Source organism: Hydra viridissima, unplaced genomic scaffold, assembly GCF_058129835.1.
Source record: "Hydra viridissima isolate aposymbiotic clone 2 unplaced genomic scaffold, HvirCarnegie_v1 scaffold_14, whole genome shotgun sequence".
In the NCBI taxonomy this organism is placed as follows: domain Eukaryota; kingdom Metazoa; phylum Cnidaria; class Hydrozoa; order Anthoathecata; family Hydridae; genus Hydra; species Hydra viridissima.
Window position 1 is genome coordinate 3802033 of NW_028324313.1, and position 22053 is coordinate 3824085.

The following is a 22053-nucleotide window of genomic DNA, read 5'->3' on the forward strand; positions in this document are numbered from 1 at the left end:
CTTAAAGACATTTTAGGCACACACACACACACACACACACACACACACACACACACACACACACACACACACACACACACACACACACACACACACACACATATATATATAACATCAAAACAACCAGAGTTTTGGTTCTGCGAAATTTCTGAGTACCACAACTAAATGAAATCAAAAACAAAACAAAGGTGTTTTGTTTTTCTTGTGTTCCTAAATTTATCGCCACAAATAACATTCATCAATATATTTAAATCATTTGTTAGTTTATGCTTTATAGTGGTAAAGTTTCAATTTAACTTTAAATTGATTAAATATTGTTTCGGAACCGTTTCCATGAAACTCCAATGGGCTGAATCGACTACAATAGTTTGTCAGATGCCGGTTAATTAGCTTTGTTATTTTCCGGTGAATTGATAATCTTTTTATATTTCGTTCAAACAGTTTATTTGGTAGTTAAATTGTCTAATAACTTAAAATACTGCGGATGTAGTTAGTTTAATAAAAGGAGAAGTTAAGTTAAGATCGCAGATATATTTAAATGTTAGTATTAAGAAAGATATTTTGTAGGAATATGAGTTCTATTCTTCCTGTACAAATTACAAATTTTAACCACGAACAGATTCCATTAAATTGAATGTAAAGTATACTCTTGAAAGTATTTTTCGTAAAGAATGTTACTGATTGATTTTAAAACAACTCTTACTGCTGTTTATCTATTTCCTCATATGAGTCATCAAGTAAACTATAATTAAAAAAAAGTTTTTTGGCAACATCAACAATCCTGTGCTTGATAATCCTTTACACAGCGCACGAGAAAAAAAACTTGTTTTGCTTTAATGCATTATAATTTAGTATCCCCCCATACCAAATAGGTGGTATGTTTAAGTGTAAATATGAAAATCATTAACCCTCAAAGTTAAGAATTGCTAAGCGAATAATTAATTCTATTTTAAATAATCAATAAATACTTAAGGATTAGTTATACAAATACTAACTGCCGATCATTAACGAAAAATCGATGTTCCCGTTGTGTTTTTATGAGTTTCATCTAATAGGATTAAAAAATTATCTCAGTGTATTGAAAATAATTACAGTGTATTGAAAATAATTGTTTTTAACTTTTGAGTTTAAATTATCTAGATTAGTGACCAAATATGTAATAAAATTGTACTTAAAGCTAGTTAAAAATGTTTTTGTAAACATACAAATGATAACCGTAAACAATATTTGAGGGAAATAAAATTAGGAAAATATCATTGGCTTTGATAGTTATAAGCATTATTTCGATACAATATGTTTGTTTAACTAACCCAAAAAGCTTGCAGTAAAATATCAGAATGTCTTTCAAAGTTGAAAATATAAATGACATTTGTAATGTGTGCTGTGAACTAGAATGTCAATATTTAACATTGCCTAAAACTGGAATTATCCGAAAGCATTGTTTTTAAGTTTGGTTCGACACAAAGTACTATGCCACGTTTTCGCTCTAAAAACAAATACAAAATAATTATTTTATTTCATATTATTTTTGATTATAGTTGCTTTAAATTTGCTCCTGGTAGAAGATTCAGAAGTAACCTTATAAAGCAAACTAAAACTCGAGTTTGATCGAATGTAATCTTAAAACAGGATACGACTTATTGACGCGTAGAGTAATTGTATTGTTAAATGGGTGATAATGTTTATTTACGCGCGATAAGACCTTTCGACGACTAGGTTTCAAAAGAAAAGAAAATAAGTTTCACGATTTAATTCCTACAAGAAAAATGAAACTTTTTTTTTAAAAAAAAAATATCAATCTGTAATTGTTGGATAAATTAACTCATGCAATTCTCATTTTTTATTAATTTAAAAAAATACAAGATATTAATAACATGCGTCGCATCAAAAGCTGATTGACGTTTGCAGAGTATACTATCATTAATGTCAAGGTGTATGCTTACCATACAGCAGATATAAGATTATATGTATGTTGTAATTAGTGCTGATTGTTAAAAATGGATAATGAACTAAACGAATTGCATAACTTGGCTATCACTACTTTTCAGGTAGTTATGTTATCCTTTCTTTTTTTTATTTTGTTTCGCAAGCTTATGTAGATTGTACATATGTAATTGCCTTAAAAAATACGCTCCGCAATAAATTCCTTTCGAAGAAACCAAGTTCAGCATATCTTGTAATACTTAACTGTTGTATTTATTTCTAGTTTAACAAACTAAATCAGAAACACTTTTTTATGTTAGTATAGCTGTTTTTCAGTCATAAGTATTTTCAATATAATAACAGTTTTATTGAATTTTTTAATTTTTATATTACTTTTTGTAATACTTATATTATATTATTTACTTGTATGAAATTTAAATAAATAAATAAAAAAAAACTAAAAATTTGAATGAAGGCCTTTATTTCAATTACAGAAACATACATGACTCAATAAACTTAATTTAGCAGACAGCTTTTTTACCAATCTTTACACAGTAAACATCTTAAGATGTAAGTTTTTTTAATGATAAAGCTCCAATTTTAACAATATAATGATAATAATATATCAAATGATAAAAGTGTGAGAGGAACTTTTAAAAATCTACAAAAATGCACAAGTAAGCAATTTTTTAAAAAAATTTTAAGGAAGGTAAATGAAGTTTAACTGTTTAAAATGTTTGTCTCCAATAATATATCTTTTTGTTTTATGTTTTAATTTGTTTATCAATAATCAAAGATAAGCATATGTCTTTGTGTGTGTGTGTGTGTGTGTGTGTGTGTGTGTGTGTGTGTGTGTGTGTGTGTGTGTGTGCGCGTGTGTGTGCATATATGTATAAATATTTGATTTTATCTGAAAATTACATCTGTAAAAGTTTTTGTTATTTCTCAGCTTTAAATAGGGCTTTTTTTTTATTCCTTCAATACATTAGTTCATAGCAGTACAATCAGTTTTATTCTAATTATTGGTTTCAGAATGTGGCAAATCTTACTCCTGCACTTCGACAAATGGTAGCAAATGCAAAAGTTTATCAGAAATCAATTCAAAGTATGTTCATGTCTTGAATTTATTTCAGCAAAAATAATTTTGATGGCTTTTAGTTTAACCCTTTACTATGAACAATTTTTTTCTAAAATGCTGATGACACAAATTTGAAATTGAAATTCGAATTGAAATTTTTTTAAAACTCTTCCTTATTATGGAATATAGTTCTGTTTTTTTTTTAGAATAGTCTAATAACTGAATATTTTAATCCAATTAAAATGTTAAGTTGGTGTTATTAGTTGTTATTGAGTGTTTACAAAAAAGTAGTATATAATGTAATAAGTATTGTTAATATAATTAGTGTAATTTTTCCAATAAAAGTTTTAACATGTTTTGTAAAATTTTCTTAAATAAAGAAAAGTTTATTTTTACCACAATAAAATATTAATTATAAAAAGTTGTGCCTATAAAATTGGCCTTAAAAAATAGTAATAAAATAATTAAATCTAAAAACAATAATAAAAAAATTAGAATGTATATGTATATTTAGAAATTACTGAAAATCAGAAAATTATATGGTTTCATTTAATGTATTAGATGTTTTTTATTTCTCTATGTGTAGCTCTATATATACATAAAATAAACTAATCAAATACTTTCAAAGAAATTTCAAAAATCAACAATATCTACAGCATTTGAAACTCATGTTTATTGAACTTTAGATTAGAAATAAACATAAGCATTTGAAACTCATGTTTATTTCTAATCTTTGTGTGAATCCATTTGAAATATTTTATTATTAGGGAAATTTCTAATGTTACTTCCTAATTTAGATAAAATAAATGTCAAATTATATTTTTAGAAGCTCAAAAACTCTATGTTAAATGAATTTATGTTTATAGGTATTCTTTATAGGTATTCTTTATAGGTATTTTTTATAGGTATTCTTTATAGGTATTCTTTATAGGTATTCTTTATAGGTATTCTTTATAGGTATTGAAAAAGATTTGAAAAAGTAGTATTACCCTCAAAGATCATCTTATTATTCATGAGTTTCATTAAAATATTCAGTCTCACACAATTTTATTTAGATGTGATCATTTTTTCAAGCAAATAAAATGATGCCATTAAAAAAATAGCATTCTTCTAAAAAAAAGCAAATCAAATTAAAGCACTTCCAAATTTTTTTAAGAAAGAAATATCTAAAGTAGTTCTTTTACAAAGTTTTATTTTAAAAGGTACTCTCAAAAGTTGAGATCATTTTTTTGACTTCTATTTGCCAAAACTTATAGATCAACATATAAATAAGATATAAACTAAGTATTTCATTTTATTGTTTTGTTGTTTTAAATTTTCTATGAATTATTTTAGCTACATGCAACTTTGCAGTGATGTTTGCAGAGTCAATGCAGAATGTAGCTAATGCTGCTCTGGTTTCTGAAGGTGCAACTAAAGTGTTAGGTATACTTTAGTTAATACTTATTTAAATAAATATTTTAGAATTAAATCATTAGAAATAATTAATAGCTTGTGATAATAAACTGATCAATCATTATTATAAATATTGAGTAAAATTTTTTTACTTAACATTTTAGGTGATGTCTTGTCTGATATAATTGATGCATTTAAAGAGATTGAAAATATTAAGTTAGAACTGGCAAAAGTGTTTATCAATGAGGTTATTATACCATTAGAAAGCAAAGTGGAGATTCAAATTGGCAATACAAAAGTAATGTTTTTTTGTATTTTCATTTAACAACTCTACCTTCTAAGTAAAGAGATAAAGCAAATAGAAAGTAGAGTAATGAATAATGAAAGAAGAATAATGTAATTTTGTTACAATTGTTTATTTAGGAAATTTAGTTGTGCTTGTTTATTTTTTTGATGATTCTTCAGTTTCCTGCTAAGAACCACATGGGCACCACCACTAGGAAACTTATGTTATTTTTTATTCAATTATTTTTTATTCAATTATTTAAAAAATGATTCTTTATTTCTAGACAACACATAAGAGTTACAGTCAACTTAACAAAGCACAATCAGAAGTAAGTTTTTGGGTATAATATAAAATAAAGCAAATAAAAATGAATCAAAAACTCAATTTGATTGAGTTTAAAATTAGAAAATTTTTTGATTTTGCTAAAAAAAAAAATTTTTTTTTAAATCAAACTGGGGGAAAAGGGGGAAAAAATCTTAAAAAACATTCTATCAATTGTATATTTTTTATGTTGATTGTTAAATTTCATTATTTAAATTTCATTCATGTATTTCAAATTTCCATTAGTAGGAGATTTTGATTAGTAAGAGAAAAACAATTTTTGATAAGAAAACACAACACATATCTTGTGCAATAAAAATCACAAGTTGAATAAACTGATTATGGAATTTAATAATAATACTAGGTGAAGGTATTTTATTTACATAACTGTAAACATAAATATACAAACTTTTAAAATGTATTTTTCAATAAACAATATTTTATGCCATTCTATTTCAGTAGCTTCATATTCAGAACTCTAAATGTTAATCCACTGTCTTTTGCGATGTTGAAAACATTTTTTGAGCACTGTTGAAACAAGAAAAATAAAAAAATTGAAGCTTGAATTCAAAGTCTTGTTTTAATGTTTGAATTTAAAAGCTTAGGAATTAGTTACATGTGTTATGGTTTTAATCCTTTCTTATGAAATATTTTTCATCCTATTGTTCAAGTTTATTGTCCAATATGGGCAGTAAACACAAACAAATTGCTCAAGTTTAAAAGTACAATGGTTCCCAACAACTCTACAGACCAAAAATACACCATCAGTATTCTTAAGGAAAGGGTCAGCCATGTATGTATGTATGTATATATGTATGTATGTATGTATGTATGTATGTATGTATGTATGTATGTATGTATGTATGTATGTATGTATGTATGTACACACACTCACACTTAGTATGCAATTCTTTATATTTTTCCCAGGTAGTGGAAAAGGTTAGAAGCTCAGTGATTAAAATTCGAAGAAGAAGTTTAAGGAAAAGACGTCCTTCACAGAAATATGAAGAAAAGGAAAGGCAGGTAATCATTTTTTGTTTTTATGTTCATATTTGATTAGGTATATATGATTATAGGTTACATGCTAAAATATCATCATTTTGTCTCTGTAATCTCTATTAAGTTTCAAGCATATTTTTTCCTTAGTAAGATATGGCTTTAAAATTTTCTAATAGTGCACAATCTAATCTAAATTGAACACAATCTTTTTGACATTTTTGTAATAATTTTTGATATTTTTATAACAACATTTATACAGTTTTAGTTTTTTTTAATTCTAGTTACTAAATTTGTTTTGCTCTGTTGAAGTTTAATTTCTGTATATTTATATTTTAAAAATTCACAGGTATAATTAATATAAACAAAAATTTTTAGATTTTCAATACACTTATGCAAGAAGAAGCTAAACTGAAAGAAGTTCGAGAGCAAGGATTGCGAGATGTAATTTTATTTTGGCTTATAACTTTTAGTAAATTTTAATCACCTCTAATTTCAAAACAAAGATTAACATGTAAAGGGAAAAAATTATTTTATCACTCACTTTAAACTTTTAGCATGACAAAATCTTGACACAGATTTTTCTCTTTTTTCTTTTAGAAAATCTCAATGTTTTTATCATTTTAATTTATTAGGCACTTGTAGAAGAAAGAAGGGTTTATTGTTTTGTTGCTGAGAGAATTTGCTCTTATGGAAAAGGAATGGTGTTATGTAATAATAGAGTAAGTAACATCAACAAAGTAGGTTACAATTTTTTTAAATCCCATGAAAATAGCTGAAACTAAGGATGGTAATGATGACACTGGAAGATTTTAGACTAGTATCAATAAGATCTTTTTCCACCCCTAATTCACATATGTCTATTTAGAGATTTATCTAAAAGAGTATCAATTACAATTTAAAAAATCATAACATAAGACAACTGTGAATTGCTATCAAGTATAAGTCAATATCTTTATTGAAGTTAAATTTTTAAATTTTTATTGAAAATAAAAAACTTTAACTTTAATAAAGAAAGGATTTTAAATTTTATGATGAAGTATAGCAAAAATAATAATTATTTTAAACCTTAAAAGTAGAGTATCCATAATTATATTTAGCATACACAGATTAAGATTTGTTTGTGATATTTATATTGAAAAAAGGGTCAGTATAGTCTTTCTAGCTGTTCCACCATAATAGTACAATATTTCTTACCAGTAAACATTGTTGTGGAGAATATTAGAGAGATGTTACTATTAAATAATACTACTAATATTACTAATATTATTACTAATAATATTACTAATATTAAAAAGAATATTAGAGAAAATACTAAAAAGAATATTAGATAGATAAAAGAATATTAGATAGATAAAAGAATATTAGATAGGTAATTAGTGAGTTCTTGTATACTTTTTGAACATACTATGAAAATTTTTTTTTTTAATTTTTGAATATTTTTGTTCAAATTATACTTTTTTTTAGATAAATAATTTTATAAACCAGAAGGTTCCTGATTGGTTGCACTTTATTTCCAAACCTACTGAGCTTCCTCCTGAGAGTGAAAACATTATTAAGGTTAGTAACCTCATTTTTAAAAATTAATGATGTGTATACTTGTTAGCAATGGAGGAGTTTTTGCTTCACTCACAGACAGTTTTTTGGTTTTGTTTTAAGGATTAAATTATTACTATTAATATGAATATTTTAGCACATAAAGTTACAAAAAAAAGAGATTTTAAAAACAAGATATTTTTTAAAAACAACCAATATAGTTTCCTAACAATAGTTAGTAGTAGTTTGAGGCTAGATTTCAATTTTTTGATTTAAAGTGGCATTGTATTTAGAATCCTACTGGTTATAAAATAGGAACTGTTAAAAAAAAAGTTGCTAAACTTGACAGGAAAGATACACTAAGACGTGGAAAGTCATTTAGTAATCATTATCCAACAAAGTATAGTACTCTTGATGGTAGGTCTATTCGAGGAGGTTCCCGGCCTAGTATTTCTACAGCAATAAGTTCACGTGGAAATCTAACAGACAGTGCAAGTCAAGCAAAGTATCCTAGTGGTGGTGCCTCATCACCATCACATAGTGATAAAGACCCTAATGAAGTAATAAATGGTGCATCTTTATCGTTACAAGAAAGTGATGAGTCTGAAAGAAAATCTCTACATAATGAAACTACAGCAGAGAGTGTATATAGTCCTGCTAAAAGTGAATATGCAAACGTTGTGGTGCTGAAGCCAGAAGACTCTTCTTTATCAAGATGTCATTCATACTCTGGTCCTAGAATTGAACTTAGCAAAACAGCAGAGAAAAATAAATGTACTCCACTCAATCGAACTGAAAGTGAAGCTAGTTATAGAGAGCATAAATCTGCTGAACCTGTTGATGAAAGTGTTGAAGCATCTGATTTCCGTACAAGACTTGCATCAATACAAAACTTGCTCAATCAAAAAGAAGCGAGAGAAAAAACCGTTGTCAAGTAAGTTCTTTTAAAATAAATTCCTTATTTGTAATGCCACATGAAAAAGAAAATATTTGCCAAATTATTGTTAAAATCATGTTTACAACCATTCAACTGTTACTTTAATGCAGGAAAGTATAACATCCAACAATTAAAATATTCAATTTACAAAGAACTCCTATGTAGTGATAGTCTGAATATAAACCTAAGTTATATTTGAAACCAAAAAGTATATGTAATAGAAGTTTTAGATGACAAATTAATTTATGTATAAAACTTTTTTTTTTTAATAAAGATTTAGTTATTTAGTTATCATTGTTTTGAAAGTTATCATATCATTATATTAAATTTTGATAATAATATAAAATAATTATAGATAACAATAAACGTTAATTTTGATTAATATTTGTTTTTTATCAACTATGTTTTTTATTGATAATTGTTATCAATACTTAAAATTGGGGAAATTAAAAATGTTTAAAATATTCAGACCATTCCACACTAAATCATATTTTAAATAACTGAAGATGTCAGCTAAAAATTTGATCAAGGAGTCATCATAAGGTCATCTCTACTATTGAAATATGAAATTTTGTTTAGTCCTTAAAAACTGATCTCCAGTTAGAAACTTTTCCTAACTGGAGATCAGTCTTTAGAATGCTATTTAGAATATAAACAGTTTTTAAAATATTTTGTGTTTTGAAAGAATTTTGATTTTTTTTTTTGGATTAGTCTTATTTTAAAGACTGGAGATCAACCTTAACATTGTAATACTTTGTAAGGAAGATATGCCTCAAAACCACCTTCAGTTAATAATCATTTTTATTTTGTTTTTAAATGACTCATATTTCAGTATTTTATTACCAATGATTTTTATCAGGGAAAAAGAACTTCATTTTTGTTTTAAGTTTTTATCTATTAATGTAATTTACCTATTTTTAGTTTTTTGTTTCTAGATACTTGTGGAAGTTATTCTTGACAATTTGAAAAAACTTTTGTTTATACAAATTTTTGTTTTTTGATTACACATCTTCTGTTATTTACATCTCTGATCCACAGCTTCAAAAATTTGTGTCAGTTTAAAGTTTCAAATACAAAAAAACTGGGCTCAATAAGTAATCTTCCTTTGTGGTTTAATGTGATTTAAAACTTTTTAATGTAACTTATGATGTGATTTAAAACTTTGTAATGAAGGTTTAATCAATTTTATATCAAGTTAGGGGTATATACCAATAATTACCCTAATTTTTATTAAATTTGCTTTTACAATAAAAAATTCTCTTATGATTTTTTTAACCATTATTTTTGATTTATAGTTTTTTAAGGTTTAAAAATGGAGATAGTTACAAAATAAGTGTGATTTTTTCCAGTGTAGTTCTGGCTCCTCTGGTTGTTAACAAATTTCACATTTAAAAATCATAAGCGAATTTTTTTCTATATTTAAAAACGTGCTACAAATACAATAAAGATAGTTGCACTGGTAGCAGATTATGAATAAATTTTTTTTTTTGATCTTAATTATAGTTTAATTGCTATAAAATTACTCATACACATTTCTTAAGTGTTTTCTGAACATCAAATGAAGCTTGGAATTCATGTTCAATATGTTTGTTTTTCATTTTCTCTTTAGGGGTTGTTCCGAATCAAATAGACCGAGGTTTTAAAAGGTCCCATATGAACAACCTTATTTTGAAAAAACATGTTGGGGTGGTTTATATCAATAAGATCAGCAAACCCTGAAAGGTTCAGCTTAATATTTCATGTAGTTCTTAAGAGATGGTAAACTTAAGATCATTTTACAGAAAATCTCCCTGCTTGCAAAAATACTATTTTTTCTTCTTTTGAACAAATTGTTTACATACCTCAATTTTTCCAAGCTAGTATGAACTCTGTAGATAATTTGAGATAAACAAAAAATTGAAATACTGACTTTTGACATTTTTCCATAATGGCCAGCTAAACTTGAATCTTGCTAAAGTTTCTAGTTTAGCTACATTAAAGGTTTTTGATTTAAAGAGTTCATTCTTAAAAACTATATTTTGAAATACTACAAATCAAATTTGATGTTGATCTACTCATGGTGGATAGAGATTTTGGATAAATTCAAGGGACTAGAGCAATGTATCATCAAAAATATTGTAAAGTTATGTCTCTAATTTAAAAGATCTGTTATTTGCGATTGTATCAATTTATTTTTTAAAGTCTTTTGTACACATCAATCTAATGTGTTCTATCAGAAAAAGCCAAAAATGAATGGGAACTCATTCTTAATCCTCTCAAATAGATTATAGAAGTTAGACTAAATTTTTTAAAAGAATGAAAGAAAATGTATTTTTAAACTTGTAAGTCTTAGCGAAGAATGCAAATTTTCCTGAGACATGTCTTTGAGTATTTTTCAAATTGATAGAGCTCAATAGCTTTTGTTAACATCTCACTTATTTTTTTACAAAATATTTGCCAATAGCTCAGTTTGTTATTGCAATTCCTTGACTTATTTTACAGATCCTTGTAAAGTCATAGACAGCTGGGTTTTCCTTATTGTTCAAATGTCTGGAGTATAAGCAGGGTAATTTTTCAGATTATGAAGATGTGTTTGTAAATTTTGATTTGAGTTTTAATACTTTCTAAATCCTGTTTGCTTTTTCAGCAAATGGCTCAAGTAGTTTACTTTTACAAAGTAATCTTTGTGCTACAACAGTCTTTTGTGTAACAGCTCATATTTGTTTCAATTTATGCTTTCAATATACAACTAGATTTCTGTTAGAAACTGACTTGTGAACAACCAAAAATGATGGTACTTGAATTCAGATATCTACTTTTAATATAAGCCTGATTATAAAATTGTCATTGTCTTGGGGGCATGTTGTTACCACTTTCATTTTCATCTGTATCTTTATAATACAGAAAATAAAAATGTGTCTTTCTACAATCAGTGCAGAGTTTTTGACCAGGTAAAAAACCAAATTCTTTTGCAACCAGAAGACTAAAAACTTTAAAAGACTATAAAAGAAAAACTTATTGCATCCAGAGAATATCCAATTTAGGATAAACAGCAATAGAATGCCTCATTTTGATCCTAGACAAAATATAAAAGTATACTTGAACCACATATTGATCAAGAACTTTTAGTCTTTTTAATTATCACCTTCCAAAGCACTTATGAACTACTTTAACTTATGCTAACTTTTAGTTAAAGATAATTTTAAATTTTCTTTAGCTTAAAGTAGTTATTTAAACTTTAAGATTTTTTAATTTCTTTTTGTTAAAAGGATTACAATGCCTACCATGCTCACTCACCATGCTGCACACTAAAGACACTTTCACAAAGACACTTTCGCTTAACAGTTATTTCTTAAATACACAAGCTCTTGATTTCGTTCAGATAGTTCTTCAAAACATTTTTTCTTAGACTTGGTAAATATAATAAGGTTCATTTACCACTTTACCAATATCACAAGGAGAAAGCTCAGATGTACTTACTGTAATAAATCTACTATAATAAATTATATTGTTTATAAGCTCAATGAACATAAACAATTTAACTTCTAAAAATCTAATTTGCTTTAATGAACATAAAAATCTAGTTTGTGAGGTTTGTGAAGTTTTAGGTGTTTAAGAAATATTTTACTGATTAGTAATATTTATCTTGGAGTTTTTAAAAAATAACATGTCATGTTTTAAATTTATTGCAATTTTAAATTTTTTTTCCATGATTTCTGAGTTTCAAAACACAGTATTTTTTTTCTTCTTTTTTTAAAATTTTAGTCAGGCTTTTATAATCTACTTTTCTAATAGAACACACTTAGGTTGATAATTAGATAAATAGAAAGATAATTACACAAAATCTGGGTGCAACGCTTTTTGATGCCACATAACTTATGAATAAATAGCTCTAGTCCCCTGAATTTATTCTAAATGTCTATCCATCATGAGTAGATCAAAAATCCAATTTTAGTATTTTAAAAACTTGTTTTTAAAATCATAAAAAACTTACAATTAAGCTAAACTTGAAATTTTAGCAAGTTTCAAGGTTAGCCTGCCATTATGGAAAAATGTAAGTTTTTCAATTTTTTGCTTGTCTGAAATTATCCACAGAGTTCATACTTTTTTTTTGATTGGAAAAATTGAGGTATGTAAACAATTAGCTTTAAAGTTTATCAACCTCTAAAACTGAAGAAATACAACTTTGTGCAAGGGAAAGATTTCATGTAAATAAATGAAAATGATCATGTAAAATAATCTCCTTAAATTTGCCATTTCTCAAGAACCACACAAGATATTGAGCTGAAATTTTCAGGATTTGCTTATCTCATTGATATAAACCATCCCAACATGTTTCATCAAAATATGAGGTTGCCATGTGGGTCTGTTAGTTAGCTTTGCATGGAATGACCCTAAGAAACATTTTTTATTCATTTATAGTTGGGTGTTAGTTTTATCCCTTGGTTTGATGGTAAATATATGTTTGAAGAAGAAAAAAAAAGTGTTTGAAGAAAAAAAAAAATGGGTTTGAAGAAGTTTCTGAGAAATTGTTTTCTTCACTATTTTTTACATTATCTATTTTTTTACATAAACTATTACATCTTTATTTCCTGAAATCTGCAAAATGCTTGTTATTTTAAATTTAAAAAGGTACTGTCACTGTTTTTAAAAAGGTGTGGGTTGTAAAAAAAAAAAAAAGGTTGAATTTTCCATTTTTAAGTGCATGTCACATATCCTTCTTTTTCTTAAAAATAATCCTAAGCATCTTTTTGTTGACTACTTATTGAATTATACTTATAGCCCTGTAGTGCATATAAAAATATATTCACATCCCTGTAGTGCATATAAAAGTATATATGCATTTAAAAACTTTATCTCCACTATGAACGAGTTTACTATTATCATTAGTTGCTCACACTTCTTCCTGCCATATATTAAGAATGACTGACAAGTGGTTGATAGCCAAAATATTTTATACAAAAACATTGTAATATATATTAATAATTTGACATCTATAGTTTTTCCATCAGAAATTATTTTGAGTATTTTTTAAAAACTGCTTATTGATCAATGCTTATTTTTCCATTTAATAGAACCTCATTTTATCCTCTTATATTTTCGTTGCAGTTGTTTTTCCAATTGTATTCCTTAAAGGTATATAAAATACACCCTGATTCTTGAGAAAATTACCAGCTTTTCAAATGATAGTAAACCAGATTCATTATATGATGTTTCCCAAAAAAATAGAGAAAATTTACAAATAAAAAGCATATTTTGAGTTACAAAACTTTTTGACTACTTTGTTTTATTTTCTTTGAAAAACTTTAAAGTTTTTTTTATAAATAAATAACAAATCCTTATCATTTAAAATAATTGAATAATAGTAATTTAGAAAGAACGTTTTTTAATAATTTTAGTATTAGTAACCTAAGTTATCTTTGTATGCAGCAGAAAATGACTTAAAAATAATTTCAGCCAAATGACATGATTTTTGACATTGCATCTAGCTTTAAATTATCTCTTTTTTAAATTTGGAGATATTTTGCCAAATTTAATGTTACTTATTTGATTATAACTTAATGACCTAACTTTTAATGTCACTTCAAAACACAAAACCTTTAAGTGCTTTTTAATGGGATATTAAAGTTGAACATCAAACTATAATCAAGTATCAGAAGCTCAAAGCTATGAGCCTTAATCCATGCAAAATACAGCAAGATTTTACATTTAATTATTCTACTATCGAAATGCAACAAGATGTTATAGTAATTATTCTACTGTTGATTACTGTTCATAATAAATCAAAATTTAAAATAAAATAATTTTTTAATAATTTTTAGGAACACATATATAACATTCTAAAGTGATAAATTATTTCTTAAGCTTTCTTTTGTATTTAGGAATCGCTTGAAAGCCATTTATGCACACACTGCTCGTGATGCTTCTCAGCTTTCTTTTGAAAAGGTTAATTGTTTTTTGTTTTTTTTTAATTATTAATTTTAAAATGTTTTAGGACTAGGGTGGTGGTGCTTTAGTTATAAAAAACTGAAACAAAACTGGAAAACAGAATTCTGTAATCAAAACTGAAACAAAGTTAAATAAAAATGATTAAAAAATTCAAACAAATATTAAAAATAGTTTTAAAATTATTATAGTTTCTTATCCAAGGGTTACTCATTCCAGCCTACTTTGAAGTTTGATCAAACATAAATCTTTTTGTTTATCACTTGCTTTTAAAGTTTAATAGAACTTTGCAGTATTTTACAGTGGGAAAATTTGAGTTTTTAGAACGTTTTTCACTTTTAGGGTGATATAATCATACCAATATGTGAGCCTACATCTGGGTGGCAATATGGTGAAAACGAAAAAACAGGATTGTGAGTCATTTCTCTTTTCTATTTAAATTTTTGTGTGTAAAAGTTGTTAATCTTAGATTAATAATATATTAAGTATATAGAATGTTAAATTCTTATTGAATAAATTTTTCAATATTTGTCATTCACCGCAAGAATCTCTTGCAGCTTTAAACTCATGTATTTTGAAATTGTTAAAAAATGGAATTCAATTTTCCCTTACACCCCTCGTTATTTAATATAAAAAAAGATTTCTCAAAGTAACATTAAAACTTACATTTTAAATGATTTTTTCCATTTCTCTTTTCTTATGATAAAAAAATACATTTTGTCAGGTTTTGAAGGCCTAAAAGTTTTATGAGGGGGCTTGTGTTGACGATATAGTAGAAACCAATTAAGTACCCTTTATAATTGAGTTTCTTGATATACCCATAAGGCGTATTCAAACGAGTCATTTATCGTAGGGTGCAAACTGTTTTAGTCAGCTATATTGATTTTATTAAAATATTAAGGTCTGGTTGGTATCCTGCTGCATACACAGAAGAGGTAATCATCACTACAATAAGGTAAGATTTTTTTTATCAGTTAATTTGCATGCTTATATATATATATATATATATATATATATATATATATATATATATATATATATATATATATATATATATATATATATATATATATATATATATATATATATATATATATATATATAAAAGTGTCATAGACAAAGCAGTTCTCTTCTTACACTACCTTAATTTTGTGAGCCTATTATTTATGCATTAGTAAAATGTTTCTAACTGTATTTATGATACAGTTTACTTACTGCTTATATATGGCTAAACTGGTCATGGTTATCAATTTTATGTATCATTTAATTAAATGTTTATAATAAAAAATTATTATAATATCATTAAAAAATTTATTAAGCTTTTTTATTAATTAATAAAATAGTTATAAATAAACAGCTGGTTTGAAAACAAAAGAAAACAGAAATCAATTTAAAATTTTGTTTATCTTTTTTTTTTTTACAATATCCTCTGGAATATTTTTTGTATGCATTTGAGTAAAACTGAATCAATAAAAAAAACTAATGCACTAGTGAACTTGTTATGGCATAGTTGAAGAGAATTGTAGGTCTTTATCAAGTATGGTTACTTTTTTATGTTTTGAAAAAAAGATTTATCCAACATATTACACATATTCTTTTGGAACCACTGTATATAATGTGGGCACACAAGAAAAATGAAGTCCACAATTGTAGTTAGTAAAACATTACACCATTTTCTATATAGGGAATTAATACGGATCATGGTGACAAAATTAAGAAGTAGTTTTGGACTTAATGGTAATGATAGTTTTAACAAAAAATGGATGATTTTTCTTATATGCCAATGATGTTTCAAATTAAACAAATTAAACTTAAAATCAAGATAACAATTCGATAGCAACTTAATGCCATCTTTTCCACTATCTAGAAGGGTAACTTCTCAACTCTTTAACTTCAAAATGTAATTTTTTTTTTTTAATTGCTTTAGCAGTAACAAATCTATTGCATCATCAACTACTTTTCTGAGTTCTTTTAAGTAAGCCTTCTTTTTTGTACTTCTTTTATAACATTTTTTTGTGTGTGTTTTTTTTTTTTTTTTTTTTTTTTTTCTACTGATTTTTTTTTTATTATTTTTAAAAAGTCAGTTAAAATCTTCATCAACTATGCACAGAGTGAACCATAAAACTGCTCCAGCTGTTGCTAAAAAATCAGCAAAAGTTGTTGCGAAGAAGACCAGTTTTATAGCAGCACCCACTGATGATTTTCATGAATGCAATGATAACAATGGTGCTTTTTTTTTTTTGTTATTCTTTGTTATTGACAACAAACATTTAACTTTAACTTGAGAAAAAATTCAGGAGCAACTTTCTTGCAGAATGTTTATTTTTCTAATGAAATAAGAGTTTAATCTTTCTAATGAATGAGTTTATTTTTTCGTTAAGAACCTCCAAGAATGCGTTCATCAAACTCAATGCCACATATGATTCATGAAATTGAAAACTCAAAAAGTGAAAAGTTACAAATCACTGAAGCAAGCAGACGCTCCCTACGTATGTTTGATCTTTATGTACAATTTAAACTATTGTAATTTAATGTTAATTATAAATGTACTTTTAGTTGTAAAAGTTGTTTAGTTAAAAATGTACTTTAGTGTACTTTAGGTTTTAATTGTTACTAAATTTTTCTTGCACTTTTAATGTATTAATTATTAACTGTCTAATAATTGAAGGTCAACAATTGATAATTAAAACCAGTGATAAGTTCAACTTCAAGCATCTTAAAAAAAATCTTGAGGATATGATGAATGGATGCTTTAGGCATTTTAGTATCTTCTGCAATTTTTTGAATGGAGCAACAACTTGTCTCCAAAGCAAAATGATTCTGTCACAACTGGTGTTTGTTCTTCTTCTAAAGATGGGCAAACTGATTTCTGCTGGTCGAGAACACTGCCTGTTTCTTCAAATTTATCAACTAATCTTTTAATGCTGTGTCTGGTTAATGGGTCTTTCATTAAACCACGTGTCTGTTTGAATTTTTGTAGAACTACTGTTGCTCAGGGTCATCAATCTTGAGTTTCACTAGTATGCTTTAAAGAAATTGTCAGTGGAGATGTGTGTGTTTATGTATATATATGTATATGGAGATGTGTGTGTGTATGTGTGTGTGTGTATATTAGGGTAGGTTGATTTTACCCTGGCCTATTGCATAATGTTGCAGTAGTTGAAGATAGTTGAAATGAGATACCTCAAAAAATTTAAGTGGTTTTGGATGAAAAATGGTTTGCGGATTTACCTTTAAATATTATTGCAATTGTACAAAAAACACTATAAAAAGTGCAATAAGCGGAAATTAAAATTTTCAATTGTGGTAATATGTTAAAAAGTTTTCTAAACGCCTTTTTTATAATTTATGATTCTAAATTTATAAAAAGTTGTTTTTCTAACTTAGTAACTTTTTGAATTTATTCAAAAATATCATCATATGAATGGGAATAATATCTTTTTGACATATATGTTTGGCGCATCTTTCTGCTAAGCAATTTTGTCAAGATGCAGCTGTGTCGATTCTCAGACCCATAAATGTAATGGGATGCTTCAAATAATAGTTTAACAGATCGCTCTACACTCAGAGAGTGAGATGGGAAGTCTGGAATATCTGGCATAACAGAATTGTCTATGAAGTATTGAATTTCTTGAATTGTAAAATGTTGAGTAGTCGGAGGTTCTGTGACATCTGGAACAGTGAGGTCTATCAACTCATACCAGTGATTGGTATTAAAATTTATTACAGGAACTTTTTTCAATTCATTTTGAAAACTGGTCAAGTTCATTCTGTAAATATAAAATTGTGATCAATACTGCACTATGATTGTGTTATGAAAAGAATAATAAAGTAATTTTTTTAAGTTACTAAACCAATTAAATAATTTAAAAAGATACCTAAGAGTCAGTATTGATTGAAAACCATAATTTCGGATTTTGTTTTCATAATCTTTAACCATGACAGAGAAAGTTTTCAGGTCTTAGGCAGAATGTGTTATTTTTAATGTTCTGCTCCACAATACATATCGCATGACTGAATGGGAGAATATTTAGTCAAACAATAGCAGAATAAAGAAGAAGAGGAGAGCCGTGCAACTTGGATGATGTCTTTATTTAAAACCATCCTGGAGCATAATCTTGAACAATAAAGTAGACTAGTTTTTTTAAAGACTGGTTTGGTTGATTTTCTTTTGTGTATAAACAGAGAATACGAATAGCTAGAGTTAACCACCTTGCATGGTTAAGTGGGCCAATTTTATAAGCAGCCTATTTATCACCAACTTTACTAATAATGAGCTGCTCTTAAAGAAAGTTCGTTTTGATGTAGCGCACACCCAACAAGGTGCAGTTTTCTTTTTAACAACTCTTCAAGTTTTACCACTAAACTTATTGTGCGAGAATTGTTAGCAGTATTATCAAGAAGAACTGCCTGAATACTTTTAACACTGTTCAATTCTTGTAAAACACTGAGCGTCTCTTTTGCAAGTACTAAACCAGTTGCACCTATAATAGGAGTTGTTCTATGAGGCAAATAGGTTCCAGTAGATTTTCCATCCTCATAAGTAAATGTGATGTTCAGGTTCAATAGATTTTATGAGCAATTCCCCTTCAGTGAGTTTATTATGCCAGAAGTTCCAGTGGTCTGATCAAGTTTGCTATCCACACCAAGGCAAATTAACTGATTTTTTTTCTCTAGATCTTTACCTTCACTAACTATCTTCTAGCCCAATCTAATTTGCACTTGTTAATCAAGATTAATTGATATCAACATCTTTTCTCAAAATGTGTTAAATGTCATGTAGTAAAGCATTTACAAGAGCTGCATCTAAGTTTGATGAACACTCATTTCTGACTAATTTCATAGCAAACCTGGGAAGTTTAATTAAGTTGTAGTTTCCAGGAAATTTCTTTATTGGTTGCCATTCAGCTTCTTCCTGAAAGAATTGCAGCATACAAAATTTGCCTGTACTTAAAATATATCAATAAAGTTTCAATAATTTACCTCAGTTTCAGTTGAATAACTAGTTTCTTCAAATGACATTGTTTGTTGTATGAGAGATTCTGCTTTATCAGCTACCCTTGGAGATAGTTGTTGTCACTCAATATCAATCCTCTTGTTTCTTTTGAAAGCTACTTTATCAACTAAGGAAAGTTGATATGCTCCTTTTGGACCAGTTTTCTGCCTCTGATCTCAAAGGTAAACTCTATCTTCAAGAGGTACTTTTGCGTTTTGAAAGCAAATACATATAATATGTTCTTCTGAGCGATTTGCTTTATTGCATGATACTTTTCTATCACTGCAATGTAGCATATCCAATAAGCAAAAGCTTATCCAAATTTGTATCAAGATTTCGCTTGGTACTTGCTCTACCATGTTTTGCGATTAATGTTTTTCACTAGAATGAGAAGATCCTTTACCTTTCTAGCAATAGATTTGTCAGTTATTAGAGGTAGATTAGGATTCACTGCAGTCAAAATTGATTTTAAATTATTTTTAATTTGTGTAGTAACTTCTATGATATCTGCAGTTGTCATAAGATAGTAGTAGTACTAAATAACCTGTCGTAAGTACTTGGCTCCATCATTAACAATTCACATGGACCACCACCATACTTCTTTCCACTTGTTTTTCATGTTATAGGTGTAACTATAATTTCCGGAATTTTTTTATTGTTAATAATATTTGTAACTCTTGTTGAAGTTTTTGTTTACTATTTTATATTAATCTGTTTATTCATTTAACAATCGCTATTTTGAAACGAGATAACTTGTTTGGAATTTAAAATTTCAAAGATTGAAATACACACACACACACACACACACACACACACACACACACACACACACACACACACACACACACACACACACACACACACATACATGTTGGTTAATTTCTGATATGAACCTTAATGATTTAGAGCAATCTTTTGATGATTCTTTTGATGATGAAGAATCAGATGCTGGTTTTAACATGCCACCACCTCCACCACCTCCCCCATTGTTGGAAAATGAACCTGATAATGAAACGAACCCCATGTGAAACGAAAGAGCTTGCATAAAAATGGTGGGTTGTAACTATTTTTTGAGATTCTTACTTATAAAAGTTGATTAAACGTTAAAGTTCAATTTAAATGTACTACTTAGAAGTTGATTTACTTTAATTATCAAAAAGTATTTACAAAGTCTTTTTGTCTTATATTTATTAATAATATTTTTTTTGTCTAATAATAAACTAATATTTTTTAGGACTTGTTGTAATTCATAACTATTTGGTTATTAGTCTTCGCTGTATTCGTAATTGATCTGAAAATGACTACAAAAGTTACGTCTAAATTTTTTGTAATATTTTACGTAATATATACGCTATAGTCTGTTGTATCAATATACGTAAAATTTTTGCCTGTTATTATTTTCAATTTTTAAAAGATGAACATTTTTTAGAATATTCTAACGAAAATTTCTGCGTTCTTTAGTTCAAACGCGCATGTAAATAGACGTAATTTTATGACGATAAATGACGGTGAAACATGATTTTATGACGATGACGAACAGAAAATTTGTATCATGCTTTAAGCACATTTTTTATTAGTTGTATCCTTAATTTGATTAAGCTAAAGAAATGGAATCTCTTTTTAATTTAGGTCAAAATGATGTTTTTCTCAAAGTAAATGTTTTGCTCAAAGTAGATATTTTGCTCAACGTAGATATTTTGTAACGTTCTTTAGATCTTTATATCATGAACTTATTTTTATAGAGAAATTTGAATGGTTTATATTTTATGGGTTTAATAGATTTTTTATTTTTTACAAATCAATTTTTTATACATTTAAATGATATTATTGTTATAATTCTTGCTACCAATCGACTCTCCAGTAATTTTTCATAGCTTTTTTAAAAATTAAGTTTGGTAAATAAAATAGGAGCAGTATAATGTAAGGTTCAAAGCTTTTTTTCATTTTAAGCTTCTAAAATTTCTATTGGACGCTTCTTTAAATCGTTTTTATATTTGAAATAGTTTAATTAACGAAAGAATTTTTTAAAATAGATGTGTTGGCTTTTAGTTAATCAGTCTTCTTTGTTACTAATTTTTTATTTATTTTTTTTTTATTTTATATTTTTTCGTAAAACAAAACTCTTAAAAAAACTTGTGTTTTTGACCATTCAATTAATACCGAAAAGTATCGGTCATTTTCAGTAAGTACGACCACTTCCTTAAACAAATGGTCGTTGCTATTCAAAGTTAAATGCTAGTTCAAAAGCTGTTTCTGTTTTCAAAGTTAAAGTGATGAAATACTTGTCTTTCTGTCAACGTTATAAAAACATTTTAAATCTTAAATATGCTATGGTAATTAATGAATGCCTTTACTTAAGCGATCTTTAATATTTATATCTACGTGCAAAGATTCATCAGCTTGTAATATTTATCGAGTTGATTTTATCTCTTGATATATGTACAAAATTTAAATACACGAATAAATAAACTGACATTCTCGTTTACTTCTTCAGATGTAACAGTCCAAAAAAAGTATTGGTTTGGTCAAACGTAAAATTTCATAGTTCAATTGGCGATGACTTAGCAGAGTATGTTGTAATAGTAGCTTCGAAATTTCATTTATTCAAATATCATTTAACTTAATGGTCTGTCGAATGTATTAAATGGGTAAAATTCAAT

General features: G+C 26.8%; 1 protein-coding gene across 2 annotated transcripts; it reads left to right on the plus strand.

Moving 5' to 3' along the window:
• The first annotated feature begins 1694 nt into the window (after positions 1-1694).
• LOC145192888 (BAR/IMD domain-containing adapter protein 2-like) lies at positions 1695-21081 on the plus strand. 2 transcript variants are annotated; one of them, XM_090071505.1, is made up of 18 exons: positions 1695-2048; positions 2956-3028; positions 4337-4426; positions 4561-4694; positions 4966-5010; positions 5931-6026; positions 6378-6443; positions 6635-6721; positions 7467-7559; positions 7829-8469; positions 14334-14397; positions 14740-14810; positions 15299-15352; positions 16325-16372; positions 16478-16623; positions 16779-16886; positions 20300-20445; positions 20628-21081. In XM_090071505.1, exons 1-17 carry the CDS (start codon positions 1998-2000, stop codon positions 20419-20421), a joined length of 1989 nt encoding a protein of 662 aa, XP_089927631.1. In that variant the 5' UTR covers positions 1695-1997; the 3' UTR covers positions 20422-20445; positions 20628-21081. The 2 variants fall into 2 exon arrangements, with proteins under 2 accessions (XP_089927631.1, XP_089927632.1); XM_090071506.1 differs by having other exon boundaries at positions 16328-16372; positions 20628-20916.
• The last annotated feature ends 972 nt before the right edge of the window (positions 21082-22053 follow it).